This window comes from Solenopsis invicta, chromosome 5, assembly GCF_016802725.1.
Source record: "Solenopsis invicta isolate M01_SB chromosome 5, UNIL_Sinv_3.0, whole genome shotgun sequence".
Classification (NCBI taxonomy): domain Eukaryota; kingdom Metazoa; phylum Arthropoda; class Insecta; order Hymenoptera; family Formicidae; genus Solenopsis; species Solenopsis invicta.
Genome location: NC_052668.1, coordinates 23,245,032 through 23,271,157, shown reverse-complemented (window position 1 = coordinate 23,271,157; position 26,126 = coordinate 23,245,032). Strand labels below are relative to the sequence as shown.

General features: G+C 42.7%; 1 protein-coding gene across 6 annotated transcripts in view; it reads right to left on the bottom strand.

Moving 5' to 3' along the window:
- LOC105195208 (tyrosine-protein phosphatase 99A) overlaps window positions 1-26,126 on the bottom strand; it is a 309,085-nt gene that overhangs the window by 18,381 nt on the left and 264,578 nt on the right. For all 6 annotated transcript variants that reach the window (XM_039449885.1, XM_026131022.2, XM_039449886.1 and 3 more), the window contains exons 5-8: window positions 24,937-25,118; window positions 13,738-13,925; window positions 13,538-13,652; window positions 1,149-1,352 (exon numbers count right to left, since the gene is read on the bottom strand). In XM_039449885.1, the coding sequence (XP_039305819.1) occupies window positions 1,149-1,352; window positions 13,538-13,652; window positions 13,738-13,925; window positions 24,937-25,118 (689 nt within the window). The remainder of the gene's footprint in view (window positions 1-1,148; window positions 1,353-13,537; window positions 13,653-13,737; window positions 13,926-24,936; window positions 25,119-26,126) is intronic.

Sequence of the window (26,126 nt, the reverse complement as noted above, 5' to 3'; positions counted from 1 at the left end):
AACAGCTTTCGACTTTATGAATTTTGCCCAGACGCCTGTTTCGCTTGACGTGAAACGTCCCATATATTATATCATTATTTTGTCTACTTGACGAGTTTAGTTGTTACGATAAAATAACTGATGGATGATTTATCCAGATTAACCGGATTTTGTAATGCGATAAACTTCGAAGAGCCAATTGAGAGTGTATGCTTTAAATAACTGGCGACGTGTCGCAATGATAAACATTTGGAGAATAAATAATCGTATGTTTGGATTTACTGTCTTGATTTCATGGACGACAAAAGAATCGCCTGTAGCATTCGTAAAAAATTGAGCATGTTCTCTTCTTTCTCGAGAAATTCGTTTCAGTTTACCAACGTTCACACATAAGTACCTTTCTTTTGCATTTACGTGTCCGGCTTGAAATGCAACTTCCTTTCTTCTTTCGTAACGCTATTTTTTTGTACACGGAACTCTCGAAAATCCACGAGCGTCTCACCCATACACGTGAATATACGTCTTTCGCGGAAGATAACAATTTTTTGTTAATTAATTAGAACTAATTGTTTCATCTACCAGGAACTATAGAACTATTGCAAGTGGAGCTAGAACTCAATATTTCGTGAGTTTCCACAAAATGTGATACGCCAACGTCACACACACCATATCTAATCGAAACCTTAACAAGGTCTTTCCCCGACACGTTAAGATAATTATTCTCCTATAATTACAACAAACTGTTGCAGCGATGCATCTGTTTGGTCAGAGAGGCAGGCGCATGTGAGAAAAAAATTGCGTACAACGATAAGGATTCTTAGAGCTTTCCTTATCAATAAGCTAAGTACACCGACCTATCTCCGGTCGTCTGCTGTAACGACTATTCGCTGTCGAGTGAAGATTACATGGTTAATCTCGCGTTATCTCGCGCGTTAAAAAACGGCACAAAGGCCGGATAGCGCGCGTCGGCCGATGTTAAAACATTATATTCATAAGCTGTCTGTCGGACATCCGCTATTCACTCGTGTAATTTAATGTCACTAGAAAATTACCTTTTTAAAAAAGGTTAGAGAGAAAACGCGTGCACCTGATAACAGAACGGCGCCGTTTAAGTAATCTTATCCACGCCTGTCGCCCCGTCTTTCATGCAATTTGAGATGTAAACTTACGCAGTTCCCTCAGAACGAAGTCGATGTCGTCGGTGTCCGTAGATTTGTCGGGTAAATGCATCTTAACGTCCGTGTAATTGGAATGCATGTAGTAAACACGATAACCGGCGATGACACCGTTGGCGTTCTCAGGCTCCGACCACGAGAGTTCAATCGTTGTCCCCGTGATTCCCCGGGAGGTGAGATTCTCCGGCTTGGTCGGCGCTGGAAGGAAGGCAGACAGAAAATAAACACGCGTTTTTCATCACGTTGAACCAATTTAACCTTTCCTCTCTCGTCATCGCGCGCAATGATGTCGCGTTGAGACAAAAGTATTCAGCGCGTACGGAAATAGTAAACTTTCGAGTAAGATTCTTACTTCATTCCTTCATTCAAGTCAAGCGAAACGCGTGGCTGTGTGTACACTCAGAGAAAAACTAAAATATTTAGCCCGATACGATCCACTAAACATTAGATTGATTCAACAATTATTCAAGTGCCCCCAAAAAAGTATAATTCATTCGTGTCGGTTTTTTTAACCAACTTTTTAACCAGGAATTGTTTAAATCAACTCGTTGAAGATTACTAAAATGAGTTGAAATACGTTCAGTGCAATTATCATCATTTATTAAGCGGCATGATCTAAGTTTTTTTTGCGAGTTTGGATAATTTGTTAAAGTTTATTTATTTATCGTAATGTTTGCGCAATAATTTCCGCGCTGATTCACATTTTCCGTTTTTGTTATTTATTATTATTTTTAATACAGCGAGTCCTATACGAATTTTATTGTAAAACGACTCGATATTTAATTTTTAATGCACTTATCGGACTAAATATTTTAGTTTTTCAATCAATTTTTTTTCTTAATGTTTACGCTATTTGCATAGACATAAAGGGCTAGATCGAGCCATGTGCCACATACCTTCTCTATTTCACATTTTTCGTGTATTCACATTAAGTCGGACGTAACGGAAGAGAGATACGAAACATCTTATCCTATTCTTTACTACGCATCGCATTGATAAGAAAAGAATATGACACGATGTTCCAGGGATACACGGTCGACGTCTACCGGGTCTTTTCCCATACATTTACGACTATTTGTTCTCTCTCTTTTTCTCTCGAGCAACGATGGCAGATATCGATACCCGAGCCAACTGTATATTTTCATTTTTCTAAAGCTTTATTTTCTAGAATAAATAATACGGATGAATAAACGGCCGTCCAAGCGTTCATAAGAGAGTCCAAATTTATTGAATATTCATACATATCTGCCGCGGCATTACCATACCGTCGCGCGGTATGCAGTATAAAACATGCAAATTGATTTGCATTCTATCCTCGACTACGTAAAATCATTGACAGACAGATACTTGCTTAGACGGCGTTCATTCCGACGCGTTCTAAATAGAACGCAAGTGACGCGTAGTAAGAGGGAGACCCTGTCAAATCTAGCGAATAAAATGAAACCGAGGAAATACGCGTACTTGATAAACCAAAACGAGATTCTCAATGAAATTAAGATGAAGACTACAAAAAGTCTTTCAGGCGTGATCGTTTTACTCATGATTATAATTGACGGGGGAATTCGTTCCCTCTTGCTGACTCGATAATTTATTTGGCGGTCGTTAGTTCGCGTTGTCATCTCCTCTGCATTACTCCGTTTAGAGCTTATCGAATTCGCATTAGTTTAACGACGTGTAATAAAACGCGAGGCTGTCGGAGAGCGGGAGAGTTACCTTTTACAAGCTTTACGAGCTGCGGCGGCGGATGATGTCATATCGAGTCTGTGCACGCACAGAGAGAGACGGGCGAGATCGCGTTCTCGTATTACTATCGAGCTGAAAAACGATTACGGGCCGCATGGCGCAAGGTCGCGATCGTTGCATCGCGGCGTGGAAAAACGAGCTACGTCGAAACTACTTAGAATGTGCTGATGCTCATGTTCGTCGAAGCGACGCGACGTTCTGTGACGAATCGTCGACAAATGATCTCATCCCGCGTGCGGCCGGAAAGCGATTACGCGACAAAGCGTCGTAAAGCGCGTGCTAAACCAACGCACTCTTCGTGCGCGAAGATCGAAGAAAAAGAAAATCCCCCCACGTATCGAAAGATTATCGTTCATTTCGCATGGCCGAGGGACCGCGGAGAACTATGTAGGCGAAAGTGCCTTTATTAGGATAGGTTCCCACTGAGTAACGGTTCACGAGTGAAAGGAACAGCCGATAAGAAACCTGAGGTACCTGCTTCGAGTGTCGGACGCGCGCCTGCATGCACTTCGATTTGCGCCGCTACAAGTTGCATCCGATAGCTGCAACTTGCTTCCCTCGACTCTCGTTCGCGAACAGAGCGCCTCGATTGACCAATGAATATGTTTTCGACATTATGAGCTAGATGACTTCACTGTAAAAAAAAGATATGTTAAAACAATATGCTTTGTGGCACATGTTAAAGTTTCTGCTCTTTTAATACACAAAATTGGCAAAGTAACAAACGATGTGTATTAAAAAAAAAAATATGTGCTTTATGTGCACGGATGTGTCTTTTTTTTTTAACATACATCGTTTGTTAATTTAACAGTTGTGTGTGTTAAAACTGGAGACTTTATCATGCCTTAAAGCATGTTGTTTTAACACATCTCTTTTTACGGAGTTCCGACGCAGTCTTTCAACAAGGAAAGGATTCCTTTTTCTGTTAACAGTCTGTGTATACGATTTGACAATTTTGTCCTGCAAATTTCTTTTCTTTGAAGAACCAAGAGCTCTGTAATTACATTGCAAATCCACGTGTGTTGTTTAGTTTAAAAATAACACACTTATACTGCATAAATAGATCTCTTTACAGTACAAGTACGTTATTTTTAAACTAAAAAATTAAATAACACACGATCGAGGTATTCTTTACACACTTGAATTTGCAGTGTAGCTATAACATTTATGTATTATTTATAGATTTTTTAATAAACAGCCACGCAATATTTTCTAGAGATGACAAAGAAACATTGAAGAATATTTTTATACTAGTAAAAGAAATAAAAGTTATCTCAAAAGTGTCTTGATTCAAAATGGATAGAGAAGATGTTGAAAAACATGTACAGACTTAATAACGGAGATAAAACTTTTTTAACTTTGTAATTTATTATGCTAATCATTCTCTTACTTCATAAATGTCACAAAGAATAATGAGGTTCGCAACCGGCGAGACCCTGACATGCATTGACGCCTTCTGGATTAGGCTACCGGCCTTGGTCCTGTCGTAAAAATAGAATGTCCGGATCTCGCGCGCGAGGGTCATAATGCCGCGATTTTACCGCTCTTGAAGACAATTCTGAGGACGAGCGCATTTCCATAATTTTATATACCGACGACACTTGAGGTCAGTAAGTGATCGTTGCTATGGCGATGCACGTGCTGCGTCGCGTTATATGCCGAGCATGCAAAAAAAAAAAAAATAAATGCAGTTGTGACGCGTGCACTCCTCTTTTATGTAGGTACGAAAACAAGGGTCAATCTTGTCAATATTTTATTACGCTTTTACGTGAAAAACAATACACTCTAGCCGGCTCATCCGCAATTACGGTCGGGCGAATCCCGGGCGCGCAATAAAAAAAAAAAAAAAAATGTTGCAAAATAACGTTTTCTCGCGACGCACAAAGTCAGCGGCAATTGCAACGGGTTACAAAATAAACCGGCGAGCGCGATTCGCGCCTGTGTCATAATAACGCGGCACGTGTATGCATTTGCGCGTCGGTGTATGCATTTAAAACGGTTTGCGCAATCGTTGGGTGTTGTGCACCGTAGGTGAGTCGGTGATTCGAAAAGAAGGCGAAGACGGCGGATTTGCGTCTCGCGGCCTTCCTTTAACTTAACGCGTCTCGGAGCGAGAACGAGACGCACGCACGCACGCACGTACGTACGTTGCATCGCGCCGCGCCACGCCGCGCCGCGCCGGTCGCGAAATCGAGACGGAACGGGAAATGAGTTAAGCGTCGATTACACGAATGGACAGTCTTATGCTCGCAAGGTGATTACGAGGTGGCCACCGCCGCCGTTGCGTGTGGCCGAGTAACGCAATACTCGGACGGGCGCATGACATTTCCTAGTGAAACTCGCGCGTTTGTTTTTGCCAATTAATTACGCGCTAAACGCGCGAGATTTTCACCGCCGCGCTCATTTACATGCATGCGCATATATTTCGAGCGCGCGCTGCGCCTCGTTTCACTCACGGCAATATAAATGATCGATTTAGAGCTCATTTTCTTTGCGCGTTATCATTAATAATGATATTGTCCAATTTATCTTAGCGGCTTCGATCGCGCTCGATCAGGTCGACCGACACCGTTTAGGTAATTGGAAACGCATAAACATAAATAACTTCAATTTCCAGACGCAACACGGATCGAATTTACATCGCCTAATTTCGTACGTTGTAATTTCACGCCGCATTGAAGATTCGGATTCGCTGTCGAGTGTCGTAACGAGGTCTTATATCTGCTAAATTCTATTCGACTTAATGAACAAGCTGCAAAATAATGCACTTCGAGGCACTCGAAGGGTATCACTTCTTTGTTTCCTCTTTTATCGTGTTCTTTATTTCTACTGCTATCGATTCTACGTATCGCCTTATCTGAACCGGCACTAAATATTTCGGCGCTCGACACAAAAGATAAAAATACGTCTCTTGGTAACAAAAATATCATTCTTTTACAGCGTGTAAAATAAAATAAGAAACAATATTAATTAGCGGTACTTGATACATTAATATTAATTTAACAAGAACACATAATTACGTGTGTTTAGTTACGCGTAGACGTTACATCATGCAGATAAAGATTTGTTATTCGTTTCTTGTTTTTTTTTTTTACGTCTAATGAACAGTAAAGATAGAATGACGAAAAAGCACGCTAATATTTTTATAACTGCATTCTTGATATGTATGCATAGTATATATTTTGCATTTAATTAATATTAATTTTTGCAAAGATTCACAGACATTGTATTTATTCACTGAAAGAAAAATGATTTTGTTATATTAACAAGACACATATGATTGAGTAAATTTTGGTGAAATCAAGCAGAATTTTTAATTAGTATAGGACTCGAGGTTTTATAATAATTCTATAAACGTTTGATAGACTTTACTATATTCTGTTGAATTCTCCAAGATTCGTGCGTTTTTTAACAAACGTACTGATCGTATCTACCAAATTTCTAAACAACGCAACACAATTTTTTTTTCATTTGAAGTAATACTTGTGTTTTTATAATTGCAAGAAAATCGTCAATTACTTTATCAAAATTCATCTTTATATCTTCAACTGAAGGAAATTTCATATTTAACTTTTCTTAACTCAATGACGATTCTCAATCATTTTTTTATCGAATCAATTAAAACACGTGGAAATTTATATTGCTATATTTGCGTCCCTTCAAATTTGTTACATGAGACAAGAGTGCCTTGTTCGTTACACCCCAATCCCGACTCTGCGTCTCAATACTTGTTATATTTAATCAATTCTATTATTATCGCACAATACATGGGCATTGTTCATCAGCGTCTCTCGTTATGTTATTCTAAACGCCTCTCGCACATTCCCCGAGCAGGAGGCACAATTCTGCACCGGCCTCTCTGCCGTAAGATGACCCCGTCGAATTACCTCCGATATCGCTGTCATTCTCCGTGGAAAACGGCACGATGTAGGTCGTCCGCTCGAATATTTGCTCGTCGGTCGTCTGCGTGATCGGATCCGCCGTGGCGACGATGAGTCTCAGAATCAGGGCTAGCGAGGCCGCCAGTTGAGCGACACTGGCCACGCTGGCCCACGACATCTCTCTTCTTCTTTCTTCCTTTCTTCGCCACGCTGCGACTGCAGCTGTAGAACGCCGCGTGCGTACGCCTCACTCTTTCTTTTCTTCCTTCTTTCTTTCCCTCTTGCTCCAAATCTTCTTTCTTTCTTTTTCTTTCTTTCTTTCTCTCTTGCTATTTCATGAATTCGCCCATCCTCGCCGAGGAACACGGCGCGCTCCTCTCGCGACGCGTCTTCGCGCAATTATCGCACCGTCTTCGTCGCAGCGGTCCATGAGCAGAGCGCACAACGAAGCATTGTACACCAGTCGTCGTTCGTTGTCACTGTCACATATCGCAGGCGCAGAGAAGGTACCCTGAGTTATCGGGCGACGGATCGACCTTCCAACGAGAATCGTCGCGGCGGTTGCTCGACGTTAGATTTGAGAACGACTACTTCCTGTTTGGAACAAACACGAGCTCGCATGAAGTCCACCACGGAGCTCCGTCACGAGCTCCGTCGAGGCTCCTCGCGAAATCGGCTCGCGGCGAAAGAGAGAGAAAGAGAGAGAGAGAGGCAGAGACACGTCGAGAGAGAGGCAGAGACACGTCGAGCGAGAAATCCGCGGCGGGGCGTGCGCGGAACAGCGGATGCGGAAATCGCGCTATCTACGGAATACGAGAGAGTTCCACGAGGTCAGACCCGAGAGACTCCTATCTGCTCAGCCTCGGAAAGGTCGAATCGAAAGTTGACATCGATAGCGCACGCCGTGCATTAACTCGCACCGATAAGACACGTACGCCGCTTTATTATTATTTTAACTACTCCCGAGTAGCGATAGTACTTCACTTGAGCGAACGAACGCTCGGAAAGGCTAGCCGAAATATTATTACGAATACCGATCGCGTAGTCCCCGAGCAATCGTCGTCATCGTCGACGGCACGATCGTGTATCACGAGGGAAGAACGTAGGCTGCAGCGGATTATTCGGCCCCCTTGACACGTTGTAGAGCGACTTCCCCTTGCATTTTTAGTGGACAGGGACTAGGGGAATATAGGGAAGCCACTGTGCGGCTCCTAACAACAAGGGTACCTAACACGACGGTACTGCGTCAATATCGATGTATCGAGTCCTGTTTGTCCGATGTATCGAGTCCTATTTCTTGGACACGCACGAATCACTTTCGCACACGAGAATAACAGTTTCTCGACTGTGATTGGTCAATCGCCATTTTCGTATGCAAAAGTAATAGGTTAGTTATATGGTAATGAAAAATAGCAGAAATGTAACCGGGTAAGAGCGATTACGCGTCGATTAAGAGTTGGAACCGGTTTTCTCGAAACTGATTTTTTCTCAAGATCGGTTTGCCTTTCTTCACCGCATCTCTCATTAATTCTCTTCGCGCAAAGTATCTTGTTAATCATCACATCGTTGAGATCTTTCACAAGATCTTTGCTTAAATGAACACTTAAAATTCAAGGACGAATTTCTTTGTGTATTCGCATTCGTAGAGATTCGCATTCGCGATATAGATTATTTCCCAACCGCTTAGAATCTCCTCGAGACTCGGGCCTTTGCAGGAAAAACCTGATTTCTACATAAAACCTCTCGCACAATGTAGAAAGTTTGCTCACGTACGAACTTTTCCAGCACCCCGTATATCCCTTCAATTTCCGATCGACAGGGGGGGGGGAGGAACTTTCGAAGCGACGAGAGTGAATTTTCCTGATACAATGCGAACAATTAAACATCGCAGGAGAAACTGAGTTAGCTCGAACGCCGGCTTAAACGGATAAAGAAGCAAATTACAGGACGGCCAATAATAATAGCGCTTCCTCGTGAATAGAGGGAGAGAAAGAGAAAGAGACAAAGAGACGAGAGGGAGGGGGTGCGAGATACCCCTCGCACAAAAAGAGGCTCGCACTCCAGTTTCATATTCCATTTACTGCCTAATTGGCACCGCGGAATAGATAAATAATTGCGAGAGTCTCGGAATAATGTCGACGGAATAAAGTGACACACGCACGTTATTTCGCGAAAACATAAACTTTTATTCAATGTGCAGAAGAATCGCAGACGCGCGACCGCACGTGTAATAACGACGGTCCGCAATTGGCTCATAAAGGAATAATGACGTTTCGTTCTTTTTATGCGCTTTTGATTTGCGAAACAAATACGAGATGCGCGTGTTGCGCGTTTCACATTGGTAACGGTAATTAAAACGTGATATATTTCCCTTGCGCGATTGCGATTGAATAAGTTATTGCAATTGAAACGACCGGATTATCCGTGCGTTGAACGCGTCGAGTTATTTGTCGGCGAAACATTTGAAAAGTCCGGTCCTCTTCTCCGCGAGAATGGACGATGCAAAGCGGATGAGACTAATCCACGATTCCCACGTCAATTCCACGCACGCTCGAGTTTTTACTTCGCAGCGAGACGGAGCCCTGAATATAATCGTCCAAACGAGAGTAGAAAAAAAAGCCCGGACCGCGCCCCATTTCGTGACTCGTCTACATTTGGCCGGCGCGAAACGAACGATGCACCAACGAAAATTACCCGGAAGAGAATGGAGGAGCGAATAAGATCGGCACGTTCGGCGCTGTAAACGATTTCGTAGCGTAATCACGTTTCGGATCTTTCGAAAGGAAAAGGGAGGGCAACGAGGAGGAGGCTTTCGAAAAGGCGTTCTCTCCGTACGTCTTCGATACGCCTGCGATAAGAGAGAGAGAGAGAGAGAGAGGAAAAAAAAAGAGAAACGTCGGAGAGGATCGCGTGTCTCTCGCGCGCGCGGATGCACCGATGAACGCGCGTCACGGACCATTCATGAGGAACGTCAGGTCGAAATTGGGACGGCCCGAGAGTCCGCGATTCGAAACGGCAGCGCAGAATGGATTGACCCCGATCGCGCGAGCGCGATTTTCGCGCGAGAGAAGCGCCGGAGCGTGCGTTGAACCGTCGTCGTCGACCCTGCGACGATTTGCCGTCGTCGCCGCCGCCACCGCCGCCGCCGCCGCTGCCGCCGTCGTCGCTCCTTTCCCCGCACTTCTTCCCCCGATGCGTTTCCACGATGCGGCCACGGCGGATGTACCGAGTCTCGCCGATCGAACTCGCAACGACGGCCGAGTCCTTCAACGTCGCGTCGTCGTCGTCGCTACGACGGAATCGTTCAATTCGGCTATTTTTTCTCTTTCGGATCGAAACAAATCAGAAGTTAGGGAGACGTTTTTTTTTAGTAGCACTCGCAATCTGATTTATTTCTTGAGAATCTGCGACACTTATTATTCAATTATTGTCCAAATAAATTTCAACAATTTCCCTCGTGATAACCGGAATCTTTCCCTGCAATGGCAGCACAGGCACATCCGGGTAGTTGGATTTTTCGTGACAAGCGGAATAAGTTAAATACATCGACAGATGTGTCACCGAAGTCTATCAATATTCCTCATTAATCAAAATGACTCACAATAGCGCTCATTGTTCGCTTTGTCCTTCTTTCGAGCACAAAGGACAAATGAGCGGAGTGTCATCGAAATCTATTGATGCTCGCTATAACCGAAATGAGTTGCAGCAGAAATTTCTCGCGTGAAATATAAAAGGATCGAAAGCTAAAGCGATTTGGTCCCCATTTTCACTTCAATGGCACCTGTCGTCTCATCGAAACCGATTAATGCTTCTCAACAATCAAAATCACTGGCAAAACGTCGCAGCGTGCTGGCGACGATGATTCGCGCTCAAGTCAACGCACTGAAAAACAAAGTTGAAAGAAAAAAGAGAGAGAGGGGGAATGTAGCAAGTGTTTTTCTGCACAGTGAATGTAAGCAGCTTTCGCATTTGTCCATCGATTAATCAGCCTCTTCCTCCTCTCGCATTTCTCTTTCGAACACTCGTCGAAGCGTCATTCACAAAGGTATCGAGAGAGCTGCACTCAAAAGAATCTCAAGGGCTTTTTTCCGAAGGACACGGCGATGCATCGGGCCGCTACTTCCTGCACCTGCCCGATGCACTGGAGAAACGAAACGAACGATCGAACAGGACGACGGGGAGAAATGAGAAAGTGAGAAAAAGAAGAATATCGCGCCGAGCGACAGCGTACACCCTGTCGCGGAGTAGAGAGGATATTACGGATTCGCCGCACCAGTATCATTTTGGCACTGCTCGACATGCACATCTCTCGCTCACGCTCGCGTCGCTATCGACCCCTCGACCCCGTCGTCTCTGCCCACTCCGAAATCCGATTCGGTGCACCGGGACCCTCCGATTGAAGAGCGACTCCCGGCGAGTCGCGCGGCCCGAACAAAGGATCACACCCAAGAGACGAGCGGACTTGCCCGCGATATATCCTCGCGATTTCACAGACTAGGCGTCAACCAACGATCCGGAGGAGGCGTCGTCGGAATCGACGGTCCGCCGCCATCTCGGCGAGCTCGCGCTCTCTCTCTCTCTCTCTCTCTCTCTCTTTTTCACTCACTCTCTCTCTCTCTTCTCTCTCCTTTCTATCTATCCTTTCCTCTCTCCTTCGCTCTCTCTCTCTCTCTCTCTCTCGATCACGGGACGGCCTTTCTCTCGGTCGCGACTTTTCGCACTCGACGATTCCGCGTTTCCGCGAGCCGCGCCAACGTAGTCAATCGACGTCGAGGAGAACGCACGCGATATTATTCTACGCGAGAGCGGCGGACACTCACATCGGGGCAATGCGCGTACTGTCAACCGCGCGCGTGAGCGCGACGCGTGCACGCCAACGACTACACGCGCACTCGCAGCACACCGCATCGAGCTTGCGCTCACTCCGAATTATGCACGTTCACGCACTCGCGCGCGTACTCACGAGCGGACGCGCGCGCACACGCGGCTCTATACTCTCTATACGCTCGTTGCCGTGTCCCTCGTATCCGGCGGCGCACCGGGGGCACCGCACCGAACCTCTCGCGCGTCGTTCAGAGCGTATGCATCACGAAATATCGTTCGCGGAACGAACACGCGCTCGCGTAGCACCCACGTAGAAGACCCGCTCCGAGAGCAGGCGGAGAAACGCACGTGCGTCCGCACGACGCTCCGCTCGATGCTTCGCTCCCGTTGTCGCGTCCCGGATGACGATAACTAGACTCGTGGCCTCAGCGACGACGACCACGACCACGACCACGACCACGACCACGACGACGACGACGACGAGCGGACCGGCTGCTGGCGTGCCGATGCAGCGTGCTCGTCGCGGTCGACTCGTGCGGGCACTTCTCTCTCTCACTCGGTTACCGCGTGCTGAAAAATCGGGGAAAATCGATCGTCGAGACCAGGCGCGGCGCCGACCGAAACGCCGTGGCAGCTGCTCCCGCTTTCTCTCTTTTTCTCCTCCCCCTCTCTCTCTCTTTCTCTGTTTCTCCTTCTCTCCTACCCTCCCTTCCTCCTCGTCTCTCTTTAGTCTCACTGCAGTCGGCTTCCTCTGTCGCACGGTCGCCGGCTGTCACGATCCCCACTTCTTCCCCTTCCTCTCGTGATCGTTCCACGTCTCTCTCTCTCTCTCTCTCTCCCCCTCTCCTCTTTCTCTCTCTTTCTCTTTCTTCTTCGTGCGAGCGGGATTCTCTCTCTTCCTCTTGGACCTTCGAATCAGCTGCCTCTGTCCTCTCTCTTCATCTCCCGTTTTCCTTTCCCTCTCTCTTTCGCTCTTCCTCGTTCTCATTAATAAACTTGCAAAGTAAAGCCTCGTTGGAAACTTCTTATAAATTTACAGAACAGACTCCCTAAAATACTAAATCTATATTGAATGTCGGGAGAAATATTTCCGCGGATGAGAAATTCCCTCGCGTAATCGTGAGCACGAGGTGTATCGCGCATCCTCTGGATTACGGAAAACACTCCCTTTGGGAGAATGGAGCACTCTCAATGTTCGCGAAGAATTTCTAGACGAGAGTGCGGCTGCAGCTATAGAAAGTTGTCGGCGGTAGATGCGGCGCAGAGCCGCACGCTGACGATGATTCAGGATATATAAGCCACGTTGAAAACGATGAATCATCGCTGCGGCGGATTTATATAGGCTGCACCGTAATGCGTTCTAAACGCGTCAGAAAAACGAGGACGGAACTTGATTCTGCGGAGACCTTGACTATCATTCCTCCCTCCGGAGGGAAATCCGTCTCGATGATTTATCTTCACGCTTTCAATCGCAAACGCTAAACACATTGCGCGACGGGTACACGGTTCGTAATCCGGCGGGAATTGTCGCGGCGCGATAAGGGAGAGCCCGAAGTCTAAGTCTAGCTGAGGGCAATGCGAGTCTCTGCTTAATAATTAACACAAATGTTAATACAAACGATATTGTGCGCAGGCAAACACATCCGCTCTCGCTAACTACGCAGAACTCTCGTCTTGCAGCTGCAGCTAAACTAGCTTTCCGTTTCAATACCTTGTTACGAGCGATACTCGTGTTCTACTTTACCGTACTTGGGTATACGCGGGATTCTGTATCTGCATTGTGCTCCGAGTACCTCCCTAATTCAATTTCGTACTCAGTATTCATACTCATTTTGTCGTTCCGACTCTTCCCGCCGTACGTCTCGTGCGAGATGACGACTTTATTATTTTTTTCCACTTTCCACCCCCACCCGCGCTCTTTCTCATCTTACTTACCGCCCTCGTCGGTCATCACCGTCACGGTCGAGGCCGGTCCATGACCCTCGGGGTTAAACACTTGCAGGGAGACGAGATACTGCGTGAAGGTATCCAAATTGTGAATACTATGATTCTGAAAGAAAGAAAAAAAAACCGTTTCATTCTTTTTCTCTTTTTTTTCCCTTTTCCGCAATAAAGTGAAGTGTAACGTGACTTACGTCGACAGCAGGATCACGAATGTAAACGTTTTTCATTTCTTCATCCGCTTTCTCGCGTCGCCGGTACCCGATGCGATACCCAAGGAACTCGCCGTGTATGGTGTCGCGGCTCGGCGGCTTCCATGCCAGATAAATAGACGTCGCTGAGGTATTGTGTGCCGCCGTGATGGTCGGTTTTCCTTCTGGTACTGCAAACAATCGTATATATCGCGCGTAAATCCTTCCGATCCTAAATTGCCGGGGAGGGGAACATGGAATCCGAAAAAATAGAGGATATAAGAAGGGAAGATCTAATCCTGAAAAAGTACGTCGCGCCAGAAAGGAAAAAGTATTACGTCTGCATTCATAAATGCAATACGTATCGCTTCGCAGGCGGGAATACGTGCGGCTTCGAGTGGCCAAAGTTCATCTAAATATCGCGGTACGTTTATTCTATGGGAAAACAGATTGTTTTATCCCTTCGGGAAATCCCGATCAAGTTTCACGGTTCTCTCCTCTCTTGTCTCTTTCTCTATGTTTCTCTCTCTTTCTCTCTCTCTCTCTTTTTCATCAAGATGTTCAGATCGAAACGTTAAATATACACCATAGAAATCCATCAATTTATGAAAAAAACTGATTCTGCGGAACAACGCAATATGACATGCCGTAAAAATAATATTTAAAGTTGCTACGGGATGTGGCGCTCGAGGGTCGGAAATCGATAGTTGTGATTGCGTCGAAAGCGAATAAATACGTAACTCCCCGACCCCTCCCCCGCTCCTCCCTTCCGTACGAACACAGAGAAAAATTAAAACGTAATATTTAACCGGCAATCATGGATATAAATTTTCAAACTCTTGGAAATTTCAAGTTTTTTCCTATGTATATGGAGGAGAGATGAAATTTCGCGGATATTCGAATGTACGCATTGTTGACGCACGCGCGAGAATGTATTTTACGCCCGACATAGAATGTATATTTCCGTCGAAATCATTCGATCTATGTTAACAATATCTCTTTATATACATACACGCGATCGTTTACCGGCGCACGCACCGTTTATTGACTCTCCTCTTCCTCCCCCTCACCGTTTGCCTCCGCCCCCGCCCCCTGGAATTGTTTTCGAGATCTCCGGCATTTTTAATTCCGTGTTTCCGCCTGCATGCGAACCGCATCTAAATCCGCGCATCCATGCGTGTGCAATAAATTGATATCTATCTCTATAGCGTTACCAAAAAAATGAGTCGATAGAATGGACCGGGTCTTTTTGCGCTTGAAAAAAAAAAAATATTGTACTATGGTCGCTCCCATCGCGAATTTTCGTCGTGAGATTAAATACCGGTTCCTTCGCGCAGCCATTCAATCTCGACGTGACGTCGGCCGAGATGCGGTCCGAGGTACGTTGTGGGTGCGCTAAAAAATGGTCGTGTAATAATTTTAAAGTCCGCGTAATTTGTTTCAGGTTGCCTTATCGCGCGCGAAGGCAGTGCAGGTGAGGCGCGTTGTCCCCAGTCACGGGTAGCACGAGTCCGAGTTCGAAATAATTAGCATCCGCGGGCGCGTCACTTTTTGAAACACCCCCCTCCCCCTCCCCGTCGCGCTGTTGCGATATCACGTCTGCACGTCGGCCGACTCGGCCGCGGGGGATGAGAAATTATCGTAGAAATTATACCGAGACATTTAATGCGCGTTATGCGTCAGTGGCCGCTCAGTTAACCCGTCCGTCGCGTTTAACGCGTCGGCGAAAACGTTAATTGCACGATCGCGAAACGATTAATTGCGCGAGGACGATCGCACGGAGCGTCAGCGTCTCGAGTGGAAAAATAAGAAATTTTGCCGCGATAACGACCGGTCTCACGCCGTTGCTAATTATTTAATTAATTAATATTTAATTGTTCTTTGTTTAACAATCAGTCTTTATACTCGAAAACAAAGGGGAAAACCAAAGAGGAAAATCGTTCGTTTACTATTTCAAGAAAGAATGATATTGTAATTTATTTCTTGGTAATTATTTCAAACTTGTCAGCGATAAAAATATGAACCAGAAAAATATCAATTTAACTGCTTGAAAAAGCGATTACTCAATTTACTTTTTTTCTTTTATTAAGTAAGATTATTTTTAACAAAGAATATTCTTTATAACGTTGTGATAATCTTAAAATAAGCACAAATTTTAGAAAACTCTATTATTATACATTTAAAAATAGAATTTATACTTTTGAAGAAAATTATAAAATCATATCGAAAAAAAAGAATAAGCAATCAAATTTTTGTCTTAATTGAATATTTTTAATTAAAGTATTAAATTACAAAGATTTAAAATATTTAAATAAATGTTACGCTTACAATAAACTTATAATAGATTTACAAATATGTGAACTTATAAAATAATTGTGTGAAATAACTAACATTCAATTAATTCAAGTAATTTACTTCTATATGCACACAGAACTTCATTTTAATTAAATATTACTTGTTTCACAAGTAAATGACAGTTTAAGATTATTCAAGAAAATATTCTTTGTAAAAGTAACTTTACTTAATAGAAAAAAAACAAAAAATTGAGTAATCGCTTCTTTTTTAGTGCGAGGCTGATGTTTTTCTGCGTGTACTTGATATTATAAGGAAAAGAGGATAATGTGGCACACAGCGATAAGCTGACAAGCGAATTGGGTATTAGTGGAAATAAGTGAAAAGTGATAAGTCGCTTAGGCAGTCTCCGCCCCCTTTTACTTTCGCCGGGGGCAATTTAGCACCACGATAAATGCGAGCTGTAGTTTTTACCGGCGCTAAATCTGCGTTAACTTATTATTACCCCGTCGGCGTGTTTATGACGATAGCGTCGGTTTTATGCTTCCGTGATATATTATCGAAGTACCAATTTCGCCGTAAGCGCTGAAACGCTTAATCGTGACAAACCGTCCGCGTAAACGTTGCTAATATTGTTCTCGAAACCCACGTATCGTACCGTAATAGCGCCGTAAGTACGCGAGCGTACATATTACACGGCTTAGCATGCGAAATTACGCCATCCCGATCGAAGTTTGCCGCCTTAACGCAACGTATTCCTCCCTCCCCAGCGTAATTAAAGCTTAATTATTAAATCTTTTTCTAATAATATACTCTATCCCTCGTAAAACTCTCGAGTCGTGCTCTCACTCGTAAAACAGGTGGGTTCGCGTGGGACTCGACTAACTCTGGCGGTACGTACGATAAGAGCATGAAAATTGGGCCGTATTGTCGGCTGCCGACACGATCAAGAATCGCGTCCTGATTTGGTGCCCCCCCCCCGTCCTCTCCCCCCCGGACGATTCATCATTTAACCGGGGCGCGACAAAGTATTGTCGTTATGTAATATCAAGGCGGCGGAAAATAAATTACCTCGGTCACACTGCACTATAGAGATTCCTCCGGGTTCCCCATCAGCTATGTCGAAACGTGACTCGCGGAAAGGCGCCTTTATTGCATCCGCCGAGTCCCTCCACTACTTTATCAACCCCGTCGGAATCGAAAATAGTTCACACAGAGCAGGCAGAAGCTCTTTCCCGATTCTCGAGACGACTCCCGCGAATGAACTTACTCGGTACCCCGAGCCATCGGGTGTTACGGCAGCAACAATGCGATTCACTTCTTTCCTCCCTCTTGCCCTATCCCCGTCTCTTTCTTTTTTCGCTCAGTCATTCTTCCGTTCGAGTTTTAGCGAGAAAGGCTATGCGTCCATTTGTCCTACGTAGAAGTTAATTACGCTGAGTGCGGAATATATATATATATCTAATTGATGAATTTCTCGGTTGAACCAATCGATTAAGCCTTGAATCCTTCATTTATCGTTATTATTACAAGCGGCTGTTAATCTGCTCAGCTTGTCCGATATACGGAATTAACAGTGTGGCCACCGAATAATCTTCTCGAGCGAACGCGATCGATAGTCGCGATGAAACGTCAACAGACATACTGAATTTTTATGAAATTAGAAATCCAAAAAAACTGTTATCGCTTGTAAGTAGAGAGAGAGAGAGAGAGAGAGAGAGAGAAAAAGAAAGGAATCAAATTATTTCTTGCTTACTTAGGTAATTTACTTTTACATTTATCATCATAAAAGGTTGAATGTCGCGCTTAAGGATGTATGATCGATACAGTGTCAACAAAGATGACTTATTGAGAACACGACAATTGAAGTTTTAGCATGTATTTTGGATTCCATGAGTCACTATTAGTTTTAACGTAATTTTCATTTATGTCGAAGGAATTTTAAGAAATGTTGAAAAGTTATATTCTAAGCGATAATTTTGATTTAAAATACACGAGAAACGTCACATTTGCATTGAATGTGCTATAATATTCAAAAATATTTTTTATAATTAGTTTCAAGTTTTCTAACACAATTTTAATCATAAAATGCATTTAACATGTAAATGCAATATACTTCTACTTTATGCTCATTCATGCATATTAAAAAACGTCATTTTCAGTCACCGAATAATTCAACTTTTGAAACGGCCAACGCTTGAATTATTTCGCTTTTTGTAATTTGAAATATCAACTTTAAGGTGAAAGTGTTTTTCCTTAAGTCATTTTTCAAAGTTAAAAATTTTTAATATAAAAATGTGAATTTCTCTGACCTTGTCAGCTATAATTAGATAAAACATTTATATACAATTTTTTAATTTAAATTAACTATATAAATATTTTTTAGAGATATTAAAGTATACGCGGAAGTCACTGAAAATTTTTTTGTACTTGCAAAAGTAATGAAAATAAATTCAAATGCAAATGACCCAGTGTACACAGGTGTCTAAAAATAACATGTAGACAGAAACTTGATACCTGTGTGACAATTTTTTTCAAACAGCGTTGCCAAATTTTTTGTTATATAACTTTTTAGATCATCAAAAGTCATCTTTAGCTCACAAGCTTTTGCCAGCTTGTCATTGCGAGAAAACTACATGATGAATGTAGTTGATTTTTTGCAAGGATATAAGTACACCGAGAAAAAAAGTTATTAACTTGATTAAATTTTTCAATTTGATTGAATTTCCTCAATTCAAGTATTTATGTATTTAAGTCAAAACTGAAAAAAATTTAATCAACTTAATAACTTTTTTTTTCAGTGCACAGAAAGGTTTTATGCATTAACCACTTGTATTAATTTTTATGCACGTTATGAAGCATTTTTAGTAACGCGATACATCAATCGTGCGATGCATATGCCATAAAGTGCCATGTATAAACTCTTGACTGAAACTTTAATTTTTTAAAATTGCACGGGGGTTGAATTGGTTCCAAATTTTGATATACTTACAAATTAGTTTCGCTTTAAACGTAATATAATTTTGAAACAGATCGAAGCATTTTGATTTTTCGCTCAGCTTAATCGTGGCTGCGAATTCTCGCAGGGATATGTCCTTTCGTTGACACCGGAAAAAAGGTGACCGAAAAAAAGAAAATGCGAGTGTTCCTGCAATTTTCGGTTCGACTCTCCGACTCGCCGGTGCGAATGAACTTACCAGGACGACGCAGTGCCGACGGGTGTCCCGATGGCTAATTGGTAGCTCGGTTGCGCTGTATATTTATGGCGAGCGGGGGCGAACGAGGTCCGGAAATGGGTACGAGGACCGTGGTGCCGTGCACGTATTTGGACCCGGCCGCGAGGGTAAAGTGGTGGTAGAGAAGTTTCGTCGGTCCGTGCCCTATTGATCCGGGTGTACGGGGGGAGGCGAAAGGGTGCTTTCATTTGAGCCATCGTGCATTCCCGTGCTGTAGCCACACGGGCGAGCGAGCGACTACCGGCCGGATCGACCTATCTACCTACCTACCTACCTATCTACCTACCTACCGGTTGGCCGGCCTACTCGCGTCCGATACTCACGAATTAGAATCACGAATTAGAATTCGGTGGCATAAACCGATGCGCGCGGGTTTCACCACCGCTGCCGCCGCGCCGTTCGTCCGTCCCGTTTGTTCGCAGAACGCCGCCGAGCTCGCCGATTTCGCGCGCAACGTGACCTGTCTACGCGTCCCTGTCAATATTGACGCATTACTCGCCACTCGTACGATCGCCGATATCGACTGCCGCATTCCGTATCGTACACTCGCAAACTGAAACGAATCGCGCGCTGCACCGCAGTGACCGAGAGGAAGATATCGTTTTTCGAAGTGCGCGCGTCGACACTGTTTTCCCGTTATAATCGTCTGAAAATGCATCGTCCGTAATTAAAAAGCGCGGGAGGGAACGAGATAAGCGCGAAAACGTGCCGCAGATACGGGGAAACGACAAGATCTATCATCGTTCTGAAAAATTACGAGCGAGGAAATTGTCGTTTCATTCATTCCCCTCCGTATTAGCGATACGCTTCTCCTCCGCGTATTCGTCTCTCGCGGGGAACGTCGTAAGTGACGTGCGAAATGTCGCGGCGCAGCAAAATTCGCAGAAATACGTCGGAAATACTTACTCCGCTCCGCGACGCTGCACTACGAGCGCATACGATTCTCCTCGCTGCACCGACAACGCGCGACCGCATTTCTCATCCTGGCACGTCGCCTGCCGCGAACCGAGAGAGCGGCGCGTTTCGGCACGACGAACGTATCGTTTTTCGATCATGGGTGCACCCCCGCGAAAGCGTTTCACAAAAGAATTCTTTTTCCTTCCGCTCTCCTCTTTTATTTCAATACAGTGCATAAAAATTCCCGCCACTATATCGCGTTACTTAACATCGCGCTGAAACAAATTGCACGTGTCCCAAGTTCAACAATATTATATTTCTCGATATGATATTCGTCAACTGTGGCGTTGTTACGGAACGACCGACTCGATGGCGCGATCGAATCTAAATCATCGTGGAAAAACGGCCGTATGTCGCAGTCACGTAACGAAACGAAAAAAAAAGAGACAAAGAGCGAGGCTGAATGGCGAGGCGAGAAAGAGAGAATTACCTCGATTTTATCACGAGCGTTATCTCGAAACGTTAATTCGAGCTGATCGGATCGCGTGGCGATATTGCGACGGGAAATTACAAAAATACCGACGCCGATGATACGCGAATGTAATCGCGCGTAGGATCCCGCGATTCTCCCGACAGGGCCCAGAGTTAATGTTCGCCTCCGAATTTTTCTCGTGCCACGCATCCAGCCGTGATGTCTCTGGCAGCATTTAAATTAATTATTGACACGGATGCGCGAATATATAGGAATGTATTTCCGCATGAAGATACGTGAAATCCGGTACGGCAATGCGGATGCATCTCGATAGCCGGATAATTATTCCCATCTCGCGCGACGGAACGATGGATGAGCCATCGTCGATGAGCTGCCACCGGTCGCAACTACGTAGCTACGTGCGCGTCTTGTAGTGTCTCTTTTGCATACATAGTCCACCTGGCGCAACATGGCGTATTGTGTTCCAGTTTTCGAGGCTTCTCGACGACAGGATCGTAGTATAAAATAAAGGTCGTTGATCCACGAAGAAATATACGCGGTGAAAGCAATAGGGTAACTTCAGTATTTACGGCGCGCGAGGATCTGTGCCGCAGAAGTTGGAAAAAAATAGGAGTAAAGATAATTTACACGCAACCTCTGTTGTACATACTTTTATGTTATATTAGTACTGTGCTGTGATTTCAGTTTTTTTATTGTTAACATTAACGACACCATCGTGAGCTGAATCGATTTGACAATGTTGTAAGTAGAACAGCCATATTTTACAACATACGTATAAAGTGATTACTCTCTCTCTCTCTCTCTCTCTCTCTCTCTCTCTCTCTCTCTCTCTCTCTATTTCTCTCTATGGATAGTGTAAAAAATACATTTCACGGTAAATACGCTTAAAAAAAAAAATGTTTAGTTTAAAAATATTAATTTTAAAATATTAAAAAGTTTTTTGTTTTTGTCTCCGTTTTTTGAACACTGAAAAATGTTTACTTTTAAAGTGTATAGATTTAAAACTTAAACATTTTTTAATATTTTAAAAACGGAAATAGAAACATTTTAATATCAAAAATTAAACCCCTTCTTTTTCGAGCACGGATTTTTTTTTTGAGAATGGGTGTAGTATAGCAAAATACAAGCGCTTAGCTCTTGTATTTTTTATTCTGCTTGAGTCTCATCCATGAGTGATCATACATCCCCTTTTGATATGATAAAACTAGTAAATTTGATAAGGTAAAAGTGGTAAAAATTTCAAAGTTTTTTTTTCAAATATGAGAAAATAAGTATTTCTAATTTTTTAAATAATAGTAAATAGCATACAGTTTTTATTGGTATAGTTTATTTACCTTAAATATAATGAACACTTGATAAATTAAGTTTTTGATACAAGTGCGGCATATATACTGGAATTAACCTATATTTTCAATGAAATGTCCTCGATTAGATATATCTAATGTTAATTTAGGCAATTGTGACATGAGGGAGAAATGTGACACTGAAACTTGTTGCAATAGCAAACCCGGGACGATATCCAAAATATTCGGCAATCGATATATTTAATTTAAAACTTAATTAGTACGGTATTAATATCATACTACGTGGTTAATAATGTAATATAATATGTTGCCGCCCTCTCTACGATAATATAAATTAATGTGTAAATAATTAAGAAAGATATGTATGTGTAGGCGTGAGTGAATATACAAAGAATGTCAAATGTTCCCTGTAGTTTATAAATAAACTATTAATTATATTATTAAATACAATCAATTAGAGTAATTTATACAAATTTGTGCAAATCTAAATTATATAAATATTTTTAAATACACATAATGTAATAAACATCGCGTATATAATAATCAGAGATATCTCAACATTTTAACAAGCGACAGGACATCAACTACATATTAATACTAAAAAAACTAGATTCAGTACATTTGTTCGCAAACGGACGAATGAGGTATCTCGTAGAAATTACCAAATTGTAGTAAAGTTTATCAATTTTAATGTTAACTAATTATAAAATCTCGAGTTCTGTTACAATAATAAAAAATTCTAGCTTGGTTTCACCAAAACGCATTATATATTTACATTTTAAAAAAAGTATTTATATTTACATTTAAAAAAAAGTATTAGTTTTAAGAAATTAAAATGTTTCGTTTCTGTCTCTGCTTTATAAATATTTAAAAAATTTTGATTTTAAATAGCGTTCAGATTTAAAATACTAAAACGTTTAAAACTGAAATAGCTGATTTTTAATAGCTATAACGTTTTAGTTTCTCAAATCTTATCATCATTCTAAAACTAAAATGTCTTTAAGTATTTAAAAAAGAAGATAAAAATCAAACATTTTAATTATCTTAAAATTAAATACTTCTTTTTCAAATGTAAATTTTGTTGATACAATAACATAATTTTTCTTACAATCGGTGAACCATATCTAACATAGTAAATTCTTTAAGAGTTATATCTCTGTACCGTAACGTGTGCAGTCATTAAATTTTTAAGCGTCAGTTACTCTAATTGATCTTATAACATTTTGCTGGTACGAATTATCAACGGAAAGAACTGGAGAGCGCAAAAAAACGTCGAGGAAAAAACCGGTAATAGACGCGAATTCAGTACTCACGCACTTACTCGTTCATCCGTTAAAAATAAACCGGGATTCCATCTACGATGGCTACATTCCACAGACTATCTAATTCCCGTCGGACCGCGAGTTGGCCCTTCGCGTGTACGCGCGCGCGCGCGAGTGTACCCGGTAATTGGGGCCTGCGATCAACGACGCGCGGGAATCCAGGTCGAAAAGGGTTGAGAGCGTGGAACGGAGAGATGGTCCTCGTACTCGCAAACTTTGTCGTCCGTGGCGCTCATATATGGCTACACGTTGCTAACCGTTCTCTTACGCGCGCCCGACGGAATTTATAGGGTTCGCTTGGTCTTGCGCGAGACACAACCCGCTCAACCTATTTCATAACGTAAGCGGAAGAATGACGTCGAGAACGACAGAGAAGAAGAAAGAAAGAAAACGCAGAGAGGTAAGACAGAGAGAAAAATGGAAAGAGAGATGGGACAAGCGCGGGGGAAAAAAAGAACGAATTAGAGGAAACAAAAGGAAAAGAATAGGCTCGACTCGAGCCTGCTTGCACGCTCCCGGCTGCCGGCTGCAATTAGCACCTCTTTAGTTAGCCGTCCTTTGGACGGTCCTTCTCGCCTCTCCGGATGCCAAGAACTGGTCGTGCCACGCTCTCGATCCCCTTCTCCCGTCCGCGCCACCCGTTCTCCTTCTCTCGGACTTTCCTCTTTTCGGCCGAGAGTTTCCGTCACTTTCTTTCGTGTGTCATCGTCGTCGTGAAACGCTTTGTGCTCTCCCCCGGGCGCGCTAACGACCGGAGGGTGTCAACCATTTAATTTAGCATGACGCCACTCTGCGTCATCGTGGTCGACAAACTTCGTTTTGATAGCCTGCGGGAGATGTAATTTGGACGATTGAATCGGCTTGAAACGCAGATGTACGCGACGAGAGGATAACCTAAGCCGATATTGGCCCTCGCCGGGAAACTTTACTATTACGACGCTTCCAAGAGAGACAGAGGGAGAGAAAGAGAGAGACAGAGATAAGTGGAATACTATCTTCGTATTGATGATTGTTCCATTCAGAGATAAGTTCTATGTAACCACTACGTATTGATAGTCTTCTATAAACTCTCCCGATAAAGATTGATAATAGATAGGCAACACGAAACTGTAAAGCATAACTTAACCAAAACGGTCTTTGATAGTTTTCGATTTACCGAGAAATCAATATCGTCGGTCCTGCAATTCCCGCAAGCGTACATTGTTTACGATATATAATAATATATCATTAACTTGTCAACAAATTTATATTTTTATAATGTACATATGCAAATTATATGGGTATTTATAACAATTAATTATTTGCACAAATATTTATAGTATATTAACATTTTATCGAAACTTTAAATATATAAATATATTTTATCGGATGAAATTTTAATAAATTCTCTGTAACGTAATTAATTATATTAAATTTCACAATGTATTATATATTGCATTTATAACATAAACACAATTTTCTGAGCCTCTCTGAAATTATAATTTATATTTCTTACTCTCGTTTGTGTGATTTTCGAGGAAGGATAACGATTCGACAAAACGGGATTACATCCTGCTAACACAATAGAAATAATGCTTTGATTGTTTGAGAGAAACGAAGAAGAGAAAGAGAATCTCTCGTAAAAAAAAAGGAAAGAGAATCAAAATCGCGAGACTCACTTTCGCGTAGGGTCACCATGTAGTAGGATGCCTGGCTGGGTTTGCTGCGTCCTAAAGCATTTATCGCCGCCACTCTGAAGCTGTACACCGTGAATGGCCTCAGGTTCTCGACGGTGTAGAACGTGTCGTTGTGCGGCGTGATGATCTCCTTCGTCGCGTTCCACGGGCCGTCCTCGTCGATGCTGAAAATAAAAAATGCACCGCGTTATGACATTTGCCATTCAACCGTTCGCTCCACGTGACTGGAAGTCACGCGCGACACTATCGTTCCACGAATGCTCACAATGCGAGAAACTTGAAAATCGTTGCGAAAAATCCTGTACAAGTTGGCCGACCTAATATCCTCGTCGATATTTACTGGAATATTTTCTTTCCCTCTTTCTTTTTTGCGTGATTTGTGAGAGAAAATGTCTTAGATGGAGGTTGTACAATTTTGAAAGGCTCAATATGATAATATACGTCTATAACCTGCCTCGTAAAGTTACACGGAACTCTCCTATAAACTCCGTTAAGAAAATGTTCCAAGAGGTGATGTTGGTTAGAGAATTCTACGATGTGAAGAAGAGAGAACTTCTGTGAAAGGTATTCAAATTGCAAATGCGCAATTCTTGAGATAACACCGCGCGTACGCCTTTACCCCGCAATCCTTAACGCCACATTGCAAAAGATGTAGGAAGAAAGTAATCGTAAAATTAATAGTTGACACTAATACGCTGCAATTTCACTGACAATTTCATTAACTTACAGCATTTCGTAACGTTAGAAATATTTTCTAAACGTTCGAAACTGTAAGGAAATCGAATTAAGAAAATCTAGATAGAACAAAAATAATGCTCAAGATTACTTTTAAAACTCACATATGAAAAAAAATAAGGGACGATCAGGAATTCCCCGCGTCATGTGAAAGTTCGGGAAGTTGGCGAATTTCGTATCACAGTTTCAGCTTCGCCCGAGGTGAATATCGAGTGGCCACAACACTGATACGATGAGATCTTTCACTACAATTTAATTATTTTGACGATATTAGTTTAATTAAGTTTGCGGCGATCGCACGTCAGAATTTTTAAAGACACGCTCACAAATGTGTGTCCTTAATGCACATAATAAGATCATAGATGTGTATTAAAAAACTTTCTCAATATAATTTATCATTTTACATAAAAACACATCATGCGTCTAAAGTATAATAT